The sequence below is a fragment of the Loxodonta africana genome, chromosome 11 (assembly GCF_030014295.1).
Source record: "Loxodonta africana isolate mLoxAfr1 chromosome 11, mLoxAfr1.hap2, whole genome shotgun sequence".
Lineage (NCBI taxonomy): Eukaryota > Metazoa > Chordata > Mammalia > Proboscidea > Elephantidae > Loxodonta > Loxodonta africana.
The window spans coordinates 33412289-33424655 of NC_087352.1; the positions used below are offsets into that span (position 1 = coordinate 33412289).

The 12367-nt window shown below is 48.7% G+C and overlaps 1 protein-coding gene across 1 annotated transcript; it reads left to right on the top strand.

Moving 5' to 3' along the window:
* The first annotated feature begins 778 nt into the window (after positions 1 to 778).
* PTGR3 (prostaglandin reductase 3) lies at positions 779 to 10531 on the top strand. The gene is made up of 2 exons (XM_003406690.4): positions 779 to 1300; positions 7371 to 10531. Exons 1-2 carry the CDS (start codon positions 1014 to 1016, stop codon positions 8293 to 8295), a joined length of 1212 nt encoding a protein of 403 aa, XP_003406738.3. The 5' UTR covers positions 779 to 1013; the 3' UTR covers positions 8296 to 10531.
* Positions 10532 to 12367: the final 1836 nt, after the last annotated feature.

A 12367-nucleotide genomic window follows, 5' to 3' on the forward strand; every position in this document is an offset into this window, starting at 1 on the left:
TGGGGGTAGATTTCGGTGGGGGTGGGGCGCTGTTTGGCTTTTGTATTTTGGTAACTCACAGGTGAGTGGAAAACAAGAGATTTTTTTTAATTATTACTATTAAAGTATCTTTAATAAACATTTAAAGCTAGACTTGGTTCATCACAGAAAAAAGTAGGAAATATTTAACTTGTCCCGCTCTGAAAAGCGAACTGATTATCTGGTCAGTGCACACAATCGGGGAGAAAATCGACGCCACGGAACTGCGGGTCTTTCTAGCGGGGTTACAAAATGCAGCACTGCAACGTCTCCAATTCAATTAAGTCCGTTGGCATCACCATCTAGAAGTTTAAAATGTTTGTGTGCTTTGGGAATTTGGCTCGCTAACTTCCAATATGTGCTTTCTCTCCCAGTGGGGAACCATTAACAGCCTTGTAGTTTTTTTAGAGGCTACTTAAAACATTAGCGGAAAAACAAGAGATCTAGGCCAAAATAAATAAAATGGCTTAGTTCGCGCAACTTGCATGGGACAGACAAGGGCAGCCGGCACTGCGAGACCGGCCGGGACCGAGGGCCCGGGCCTAGGGGGAAGGAGCCCTGGGGCGCGCCCAGCCCACGTTGGGACCGCGGGCTCCCGGCACCACCCGGCCCGGGGCGCTCCGCCCGGCCGTGCCCTGCCGCCCCGGCCGCGCTCGGGGTTGATTCGTACCACCTTGCAAGGAAGTGCGCGCTTCGCACGGGAAGGGGAGGTGCCTGCGCTGGCCGCCGAGACCGCGCCGCTGCGGGCCGGGCTGCGGGGCCGAGGGCTGCCTGCGCTGGAGCGTCGGGCGCCGAGCGGGGTCCCCTCGGGCCCCCCCGCCGCCGCCTTGGAGGAGTCAAATCCGGCTTTTGGACACGGCGAGGGTGGGGATATCCGGTGCCTGTGCGGCGCCGGGAGGAAGGAGGAGGGCGGAGAGGCTCCCGGCCAGTCTGCGCCGAGCAGATTCAAAACAAAACACAGAGATTAAAGGAGCAGCGGCGGCGCGGCGGCCGGGATGCGGGGGCCGGGGGAGGGGCCGCCCCGCCCCGCCGCCGGAGCCCGCCCCGCTCCCCGCGGCCCGGCTGAGCTAGCGGGCGCCAAACGGGCAATGCGTGCGCTGCGGACCATCGTGGACATGTCGTACGCCCAACACTTCCTGGACTTCAAGGGCTCTGCCATCCCCCGCGCCATGCAGAAGCTGGTGGTAACCCGGCTGAGCCCCAACTTCCGCGAGGCGGTCACCCTGCGCCGGGACTGCGCGGTGCCGCTCCCAGGGGACGGAGACCTCCTCGTCCGGAACCGGTGAGCCCCGCGCCCCGCCCCAGGCCCGCGCTGGGTCTGTGCCGCCTCGGCTGCCCGCGGGAAGTTCGCCCGCCGCCATCTGGCGAGCGCGATTGCAGGTTCCTGTTGCGATGGTGCAGAGCGGTGGAGCCGAGCGGCCTCCTCACTGAAGCTTATTTTAATTTGGGATTCCCCTCCCCTCCCCCAGCCCACCTCCTCCCCCTCCCGCCCGAAATAAAACTGCCGCGACCCAGAAGGGAGGCTCCCCTCATGGCCCTTCCGCACCCACGGCCACCGCGCGCAACTACGCTTTGGGGAAGCAAGAGCCGCCCGGACGCACACAGCTCCATTTAGGGAAAACGCTGGCTCAGCGAAGACTCGGGGCAGCCGGGGCGGTGCCTACTGCCCCTCCAGGTGGGCGGCCGCCGCGCAGTGGCGGTGCCTGTAGTTGGATGTGTTCAAGTGCACCTCGCCGGTGTCGTCTGCGTGTTGTCAGTGCTGGGTGACTGTTGTCTGTCACCTAAAGGAAATCGACAGCGCGCGGCGCGTGTCCCGGGCAGCTGGGCCGCGGTGGGGGGATTGCCTGCAGGTTTTGCAGGCACCCTGCGACCTCCGGGTCGTTGCCCTGTCCTGACTGTCCTTCCTCCCGCCCCCACCTCGGAAGTATGCATGTGACTCAGTTTTAGTAGCTGGGGAAGCAACAGGAAAGAGAGGGCCCTGGCGCCGGCCTGAGCGGTCCTCCCTGCCACGTTCCGAGGTCCACGTTCCGAGGTCCCCGGACCTCCTCCCCTCATCGCCAGACTTCCAGGCTAGGGCTCCTCCTGTCCCTTAGAAAGAGCAGTGCTCGCCCGTCCGCTGAGTCAGATCCGAATGGTTAAGGCTTTGCATGTCTTAGGTCGAATATTAATGAAGAAAGGAATAAATTGAGAATGTAACTATGTTGTAAACTGTGTGTCAGCAAGTCCTGCAAGTCCATTTTGAAGGTCAAAATGTGCCCTGCCAAAAGAGCTTCAGGCAACGTTTACTCGACAGGCCCCCTTTTAGATTCTTAACAACCGTCCCCACACGATTTAGGGATTCTGATTATTATATAAAACTTTGGAAACCTGTTGGGGGTGTAATGATTGAGCTGAGAGAGGACGGAGTGGAGGGGGGAGTGCTTTTTTTCTCTGGAAAGTTTGCATGGCTGCGGAGAACTCCATTATATGCCGAGACCCAAAGGCTGTAAGAGAAGAACACCCTCGCTCTTCCAGGTTACAAAGAAGGGCTTCTGTGTTCGTTCACGTACAAAACGCAGTCGAGGTTTGCCAGAAGTGGCGGTGAGACCCAAATGAAAAACCTCCAGACAAACTTACATGGGCAAAAGTTTTTACCTTTTCTCTTTCTAATTAAGAATACCATTGACTGAACGTGAACACACAACCGCTTGAATAAAATCCCTTTTATGAGGGAGCGGGGGCGACAGAGAGGGAACAAGCAGGGGAAGGTGTGAAATTAGAGAATTACTAGCCCACAGTGGGTGTACCTGCCTGGTGGAACCGCTCCCGCCCACAGCGCGCTCCCCGGGCCTCTCTACCTGCGAATGTTCATCACCTCCTTGGGTAGCTTTCCCTTCTGTGCTCCTCACCCTTCTTGCCTTTGGTCGCCCTCCGCCCCTTCCTGCCTCCTTCCCAAAGGGCTGCTCCCAGCGACTAAGGGGCCGAGGCTCGCTGTGGGCCCTGGGCCACCAGAGTTGGTCCAAAGGCGCAAGCAACGTAGATGCCTGAATTCCATATTCAGGGCGCAGGAGCGCCGGCTCCCCAGTTTGGTTTGCTTTAGGATCCATGCCTCTTTTTCCTCTCCACGCGGGCCAGGAATCCCTTTAATATAAACAGTGTTCATTTAACAACTTAACCTCTAACTTCTGTTACTTCTACCTTGAAATCTGCAACAGGAGGAGAGAATGGCCAGTTCTCTGTGTGTTAGAAGGAGGACTGTCTCTCCCTTCCTCTATGCTACTGGAAAATCTTCTCCTACCTCCAAACTGTATGCAGACCTTGATCCTTGCAAATAAGTGTCCACGGAAGTGGCATTTTACCAAAAAGAATAGAGGCTTAATCACTGCAGGTTAGTTCATTTAATCTAGACCACATCACCCCTGAATGGTGTTAATTGCATTGAAATTTTATGTGCACATTCCTCATTTTTATGGTAAAACCTGCTTCGGAATGAGTGAATTAAGCCCCAATTCACTTGTTTGGAAAGTGTTTGGAGGGTTTCATTGTACTCCATCTGACTTTTTCTTTCAGTGAAACATTTGCACGTCTTATTTCATCATAACAGGAAATACAAAGTTTTAATTCACAGGGAGGGAAATGTTTTTTAAGCTGGACATTGATTGTGGCGACTAAAGTGTACCATTTAAGAAAGGTATGAGAAGGGGGTTCTAAAAGCCCTGTTGCACAGTAATGCGTGTCCCTTTACCCGGGTCCTACCTTACTGTTTTCTGCTGCGGAGGACAACTTCCTGGAGATCTCCCACTCCATGCCCAGCCCTCAGAAAAGGAAAAGAAAGGGAGAAAGAGACCCTCAGTTTAAGTCCGTTTACGCGCCATTTTCAGCTTTTTTTGTAAGAGGGTGGCAGGTCATTTCGTTTCCAAAATCTCTCTAACGACTTTTTGCTGAAGTGTTAAGATAATGGCGCAAAGAGTTTGTAGGAATGGCAGAGGGGGGAGGGGAGGGCTTTTTGATGAACGGTTTGTTGCTCTCGGGCGGGCAACAATAATTCTGCTGATTCTCGGGGCCAGGATTTTTTTTTTTTTTTTTAAGGAAGGTCTGGTTTGGACGACATTGTTTCCTCTTCCAGTATTGAAGCCTTTTGCTCTGGACCTGAGCCTTCGTCTTTGGTTTTTGTTCAAAGGACAGCCTTTCCCTCCCCTCTGCAGGATTGCCCTGTTTTCACAATAAACATGACGAAGGGCCTCAGCACTTTTTAGTATAAATAAACCCAGAGACTTTGGAAGGGTATATATTTGGGAAAAGCCCGCAGCGGCCTCATTCTTTTTCCTGGGGTTCCTGAGTTGTAGCTTTTAAGTGGATCCTCCTGTCGGATTGCTAGAATCCTGCGCTCATTAAAAGCACGCATTTTAAATTAAAGCGGTGTGGGGGACCTCGAATTTGCAAACACTAGTGTGTCATCCCTTTTTCTCCTTCTGCATGCTTTCCTGCCCCCTGCTCCCCACCGGGTACCCCTTCCCTTTGCGCTCGCTGCTCTTGAACTTGTTTCTGGTGAAGTGGAAGGCGCGGGGCTCCGGACCTCGCGCGGCTTCTTCCCAAAGCCCAGGTAAGGACAGAGGCGCGCCCCGGGCCCGGGTCCCCTCCAGCCGCTGAGGCCGTGCTTCGTAACCGGTGGGGACTTGGGGGGGAGGGTGACGGGGGGCCCTCCACGAGGGGCCAGGCAATCCGGGAGAGAGCGAGGTACACAGAGCAGAGCCGCCGCGGTCAGTGCCGAAGCAGGAGCCTCATTCACGGAAGACCAGGCCATTGAAAAGATGGTGTGGGGGGGGGGGGGGGCTGCGTGCGAGAAAATGGGGTAGGAAGCCAAAGTAGTGATCCAGCCGCTGCAGGCTGCGGACCACTCAGCCCAGCGCGCGCGGGGCTCCCGGGAACTTAGATGTCCTGGGCGGGAGCTCGGTAGCAGCGAGGGGACGCAGGGCGGGCGGCAGGGACCTGCCCACCAGGAGTACGAGGTCATGGTCTTGGCCCCTCCGCCCACGCCGCTTCCGGCCCTCCGAGGAGGACGGGACAAGTCAAGCAGCCGGTGGGGACCCACACACTTCCGAGGGGACCTTCCTAGGAGCGCTGGCGCCTTCAAGCAGTCCGAGCGCGGCGAGGGGAGCGGCAGGGATGAGGCAGGAACCGGCCGAACAGAACGCGCGGGGACCGGCAGGGACAGCGTGGTGGACCCTGCAGTCTTCGTCACGCTGCTCGAGTGCTGGCTAGTGCTGGGACTGAGATGGTTGTGTTGGGTTTTTAAACCAACAGTGGAGAGTCCAGCCGCTGCCTCCAGCTCCCAGCTGAGCCACTCCGCCGCTGCCCACACTTGGCCTTCGCCCTTCCCGGTGTGCGCCAGCTCTCTGCCCTTCTGGGGCGCACTCCCTGCTCTGACTCGCCCCTGCTTCCTCGGAAGTGGAGACCCACAGCCGGGTTGCAGGACACGGGACACTCGCCCTTTTCCCCTGCGGAGCTTTCAAGTTCAGCCCCCAGAGGTGGGGAGGCCCCGAGGGGCTGCCGCCGCCAAGGGCTGTCTGCCACCAGAGCTCAAGGCAGGGTCCCCCAGCCAGGAACTGGTGCTCCAGCTCAGACTGCTGAGCCACTGGCTGGGGGGAGGGGGGGGCGCGGAGAGCTGAAAGAGCCAGAGGGAGGGGAAAGATGCAAGGGTTAACCCTGGTGAAGGGACCGAGAGAAAGAAGTGGTGGCCGAGCTCTCCTCCCACCTCCAAAACCACAGCCTGCCATCACTTCCACTCCCTAGTCAGCCTTTCCTGGGGTCTGCTTCACACTGGATCTTAGGGGTACCCATAAAGCCTCCAGCTAGGCTGCCTCCACCCCCCCTGTGAAGTCTGGAGGAATCTGGCCTTTTTCTTAATAGCACAGGCCTGGAGAAGGATATAAACTCAAGGGAAGATGGCTGGGTTTCCCTTTTCTAAAAATAGGACATAGGCATCTCTTGGTATTAACATGCCAAAGGAGAAACCAGCAGAAATCATTTAGACCCCTTGGAATCATTTGTGGATATGGAATTCTGGGGCATATGATTGAGGCTGTAGTCTCTGACTTCTGGAAGCAGCTAGACCTGGCCAGAAGAATTTGTTTCCTGCTTTCTTATTTCTCCAGCATACAGAGACCTTTCCACATTGTAGATATCTGGGGAATCACCGTAACGGAGCGTGTATAAGTGCTGAGTGTGATCTATATTGCTGTGATAGTGTGTCCTTCTTGCACAGAACACTTGTGGTTTATAAGCTTTTATTAAGTTAAATTAAAAGCGAATGCGTTTAAAATGTTCTTACTAAGTTTTCCTCATGCCACTAGGTTACAGGTGGAAGTGACATTCTTACGGTCTCCGTTATATGTCTAAACCACCTCCTGACATCCTTAGCAGATGACTTTTTTCCTTATGTGTTAGGATATTTTTGTTATGGGGTATACGGAGATGAGAGAAAGCTGGTGAAAATACTGGCCTCGCAATTAAACTGGATATCTGGATACCAAAATGAAAATAATCATCTGGTATTGATCAAGCTCTGTCTCGGCTTCTTGTTGGGGAAAAATAAAGTGACAGTTTGCTTTCCTTTTCATCTGAAAAAGGACTGTAAAATGTTGAATGTTCTCTCAAAGTCTATATGCCTTTATGAGACAGTTTTTTTGTTAAATTAATCAAAATGCGTATTTTCACACCAGACAGAGTTACATCAGAAAGAAAACGTCCTGCAGCCACACACCACTGTTTTAAACAGCCCCTGCAGGACCATGGAACAACCCATGACCTTGTACTTTCCATCCATCTTTAATAGTATCCTTGTCATTACTATTATTATCTGAAGTGTTAAATTGTGGCCAGAATCGATACAAGTCTACCTCTTTGAATATATTTTATCCCTGGATTGTTTGTAACATCTTTGTTAAGAGACCAGTTAATTTCCAACCCACGCCCTAGTGAAGTTTGTATGTAAGTAAAGGCTTACTGAATTCCTGACTTTTTTTTGCTTATTTTTCCTTTTGAAGAAAAAAAAGGGGGGGGGGAATAAATGACACATGAAGTAAACAACCTGAGATTTAAAGCGATACAAAATTATTCCTAAACCGATGAAACAATACAGTGTACTGAAACAATATGCCAAAACTCTGGTTGAAAATCATTGTTGAACTAATACTTGCTTAGTTTCTTTTTTCAGTTGAACAGCCGGACTCATTTTCTGGAATTCTGTCAGAATGTATAGCTAGCTTAGCAACCCTTCGACAGTAACTGGAATTAAAGGGATTTTTCTAAGTGGAACATCAAGGCCCTGGCAAGGGAAAAATCTTAATGCATTTCTGTTTGTTTTCTCCTAGATTTGTTGGTGTTAACGCATCGGACATCAACCATTCCGCTGGTCGATATGGCCCTTCCCTTAAGGTCCCCTTCGATGCAGGTTTTGAAGGCATCGGTGAGGTGGTAGCCTTAGGCCTTTCTGCTAGTGCCAGGTACACAGTTGGCCAAGCTGTGGCTTACATGGCACCTGGCTCTTTTGCTGAATATACAGTTGTGTCTGCCAATGTTGCAACTCCAGTGCCCTCTGTGAAACCCGAGTACCTTGCCCTGCTGGTAAGTGGCACTACTGCATACCTCAGCCTGGAGGAGCTTGGAGAGTTGTCAGAAGGAAAGAAAGTTTTGGTGACAGCTGCAGCTGGGGGGACAGGCCAGTTTGCTGTGCAGCTTTCAAAGAGAGCGAAATGCCACGTAATTGGAACCTGCTCTTCTGATGAAAAGTCTGCTTTCCTGAAGTCTCTTGGCTGTGATCGCCCCATCAACTATAAAACGGAGAATGTGGGTGCTGTCCTTAAGCGGGAGTACCCCGAAGGTGTGGATGTGGTCTTCGAGTCTGTGGGGGGGGCCCTGTTTGACTTGGCAGTGAATGCACTGGCCACCAAAGGGCGCTTGATTTTAATTGGGTTTATCTCTGGCTACCAAACTCCTACTGGCCTTTCTCCTGTGAAAGCGGGAACATTGCCAGCCAAACTGTTAAGAAAATCTGCCAGCATCCAGGGTTTCTTCCTGAACCATTACCTTTCTAAATATCAGGCAGCCATAGACCACTTGCTCAAGATGTACGAACGTGGAGAACTGGTGTGTGAGGTGGACCTTGGAGCGCTGTCTCCAGGGGGCAAGTTTACTGGCTTGGAGTCTGTATTCCGTGCTGTAGATCATATGTACATGGGGAAAAACACTGGGAAAATTGTTGTTGAATTACCTCATGCTGTCAACAGTAAGCTGTAAAAACAGAACAATGATATAAATCAAAAGAGAACAAAAATGGGCACTTGACGCCTCGGAGTTGCTAAAAACCAATGTATTTTTAGTTGGTGATGGGTGTAATATTTCTTAAAACAAAAGTAAGGTGTTAATGATTCAGTTTCTCTTTTTTTTTTTTTTTTTTTTGCCTCTCAGAAAAAAAAAATGTGCTAATAAAATTTGCTCGGATGGCTAAGAGGTAAAATGTGCACATTTGATTGTTTAGTCATGGGCAGTCTCATTCCAGCTTTTATTGTCCCAGGGACTCAGTTAATTCCTGATGGAAGCACTGATCATGTCAGTATGATTTTAAAACTGGTCTTGAGAATAGTTCATAAATTCTTTGCTTTGGGATAGTGTGGTCTTACACTTACCAGTAGTTCATACATGAGAGATATAGCAAGTCAGCTGTATATTTTCAGAATCCATGTTATCAGCAAGTCACCCCTATTCTATAAATCATCAGCCAACTGTCTCAATAGAAATTTGGGAGAATCCCCCCCAGATTTGACTTTGCAAAGTTATTTGAAAAAATGGTTGGGTGAATACCAAAAACCCATTGCTGTCAAGTCGATTCCGACTCGTAGCAACCCAATAGCCAGAAGTATTTAAAGACATATCTAGTGTTTGATGGCTTTTATCCACACCCGTCCTGCTGAGGTATATGTAGAAACAAAAATTTTCCTCTCCCCTTAAAATTAAAAAGCAAAGCTGCGTTGAAAATGTATATACACACAGCAAGCAGGTTTTCAAAGGGGAACTACAGAGCAGGAAAGGGAAGGGCTTGTACTGCATCTGCACTGTGGTCCCGCATGGACCACACCAGGGAAGCACTCTGTGGGCATCACAGCAGGCCTGGGTGCCGGAAACAGGAAATGTCAGATAGCACCTTTGCAGTGGGGACTGAGTGATCCAAAACAGCAGTGCATCCGCTCAGCAGTAGAGGCTTTCGGAGGTGGAAGATGCACTTCGTGTCTGGTCACAGAAACCAAGGTAGCTGTCACTGATCCTGATTCCCGTTTCCTGTCTCCAGATACCATCTCATGTCATCACTGACCACATGTGGTAAGAGACAAGACAGGCCTGCTCTGCTGAGCCACGTCTGGGGTGGATCTGTGTGCCTTTAACCGCCAGTGCACCGGAGAAGGCCTCAGATGCCAGGGCTGAGCTGGTGATCCCATAGTGCCTTTCTAGTGTCATGAAAGGCTCCACGTGATTATTTCCTCAAGTCCTGGCTTTCCCAGTATGGACGGTGTTTAGAAATCTCAACGTAATTGAAGGTGCTCCAGGAAAGTTTGGGACCACATTTAGTTTTTCCTCCCTTTCCTGGGAGGAGCCAGAAAATTCTGCTGCTGAAGAGCTTTTAGTATCTGTTTTACAAGATTTACTCATTTTCAGGTACCTAATGTAGCTGCTAGCATGCATGCACAACAATACAATTTATATGGTAAATGAAACCAAATAATGGCTTTACTGAATGTTATGGCTGCACTGGAGGGCAATGTCACGGTAAATAGCTGCCAAATTATGGCTCATGCTGAAGTGTCACAACTGCACTAAAGACAAATAGCACTAGAGGCTACTGCCACTGTGACGCTCCTGAGTTATGAAGAGGAGTCGCTGCCCGATGGGAGGCTCTTTGTGTCCTCATTATAGCAAAGGGTTACTGGTGCAGCGTACGCAGAGAGCACGCTCGGCCAATGTGGGGCTCAGTTATTAATCTGTCCCTTTCAGACCTCACAGCTGTAGCAAAACGGAAAGAGACTTTGCCTGGCTTCTCTCTCTACAAACAAACAAAGGGGGAGAAAACAGGTTTTATGAATGTAACCACGCACGGGAAATGACTGGTAATGGAAAAATGTCGTAATAAAATAATCTAATCAAAGGGTATTATTAAATCCAACATGGTCTATGTCTGAAAGGCGTCGTTGCTTCTCATGCAGATAGATGTGTGAAATCTAGGCGAGGGTGCACTCTCTCCCCCAGTAAAGACTCAAGCGGTAAGGACATTACCAACTAAATTGCTTCTTCCAACCTGAAGTGAGTCCCGGTTTCTTTCATTTTAATGGGAGGGTAATAAAGATGAAAGACCAACATTTAAAAGAATGGATCCCTTAAGCTACAGACTAGAAATGTGTTATATTTTGAGGGAATATGCTGCATTCAGCTACGTTAAAAAAAAAAAAAAAAATCAAACAGCCAGGTTTAAAATAAAATCTAATCTGAAAACCTGATGTTCTTTTTCCCCAAACTCAGAAACTAGATTGCATGCTGTTTTCATTTATTCTTAGAAAACAAGCATGAAAGATTCCGCCCATTCAGATAATGCCAAAAATATGTTTAAACCCTTTTTTTTTTTTTTTTATCCTTTTGAAAAATGATTTGTAAATTGCAGGTCATAGTTCAGCATCAGTTTCACTCTTCAGGGATTACTGCTCAGGCCGGCCGCTAATGGGAGGTGAAGTGGTGTGAGGGCCTCCACACCTTTCTATTGAACTGTGTTACATACCCCAACAAGGACCATCCATAATTTAGGGCTATTGTCAGTCTTTGTTTTAGAGAAGTGGCCCGGGCTGTGCAATCACGGTGGATAAATTATTTCTCCGCTCTCAGCGTGGCCTTCTCTACACGCCAGCCGTAAGGTCACTGGCAGGGCACTGAGGACGGGCTGGTTCTTGGAAGCCTGCAGAGAAATGAAGGCGTCCCAACTATTACTTACAATTAGGTTGTGACTTCTAAACGTAAAATACGATTCCTTCACATGCAAAAAATAACCCACTAAGCAAATGTCACTTAGGGTCCCTTTGATGATGACTACTGCTGTTGGCTGATTTCAGCATTTAAAAAAAAAAAAGAAAACCAGGGAGCAGTTTGCACACAAAACATAGAAGTTCCACACAGTATGTCCTATAAATTATTACTGTATAATTTTATCTGAATAAAGTTTCTTAGGAGTACTATTGAGCATCTATAAATGGTCATTAGTGTTACAGTCGGTATTTATCTCATGCAAAGTGCAGTGACAAGTAGCTTCTTATTAAAATGAAAATCCTGCGTTATGTACTTGAGGAACATTCTGGCTAATAAGGATGTCATGTCCTCAGCACAACACAGATCTTCTTTTTGTGTTCCCAACCACAAGATGCTGGGAACTCGACAAATGATATCATTTAAGACAGATGCCTGCCTTAGGGACCTGTTTTTTTGTTTGTTTTTTTTTTTTTTTTTTTGGCTTCCTGTTTCTGGCTTTTATTTGGATCACAGTTATAACGGCCACCCGACTTGTACCTGGGTAATGTTTTAACCCCTTCATAGAGTTCTCAATTAGCATGACTTTACTACATTGGATTTTCCTTTAAAACAGGGCAAGGGGATTCTCAGCACTGAAAATAGCTTTCTTGATCACGTTATCACAGGTACATGTAGGATAGATAGAATATTTTAAATGTATATGAAAACAAAGGAGTGATGGGAAATTTTCAGAATAAATATGATTTAAAAAAAAAAGACCAAGCATGATCAACTTTGGATAGCAATTTCCTAAGGGGTACACAATGAGTTTCCTGAATGCAACTCAGTTGCAAAATGGCCTGATGTGATGAATTCGTAATTACTGTTCTCTATACTTCCCAGTCTCTTGACTTAGTAGATATTTTATTCTCTGTTATTTATAGTACTTATTGTTTAGCAACAAAACGTTTATTTATGCAAATGTCATTAATTTCTTTGTTTTTGGAAGTGTTTTTGTTTTTTTTTTTTGGAAAGTTAAGTTTCTGTAACTAGTTTCCCAGTTACAGCCCAGAATTAAATATTTAGGACAAGATGTCAGAAGTCAAAATGCAAACTCTGGGATATCGGTACTGCCTCAAGATGCGGTCGTCTTAAACTTCGAATTCTATTTTTACTAGACCTTTGGCAGAGTGTTATCTCAATTCGTAAAAGGAGGAATGTTGGATACGAGACTCTTACTTCCGTTACCATGGGAAAGGTATGGAACATCAGCCAGAAAAAAAGCTATTCAGAATATATATTTTTACCAACATGCCTCAATCCAAGT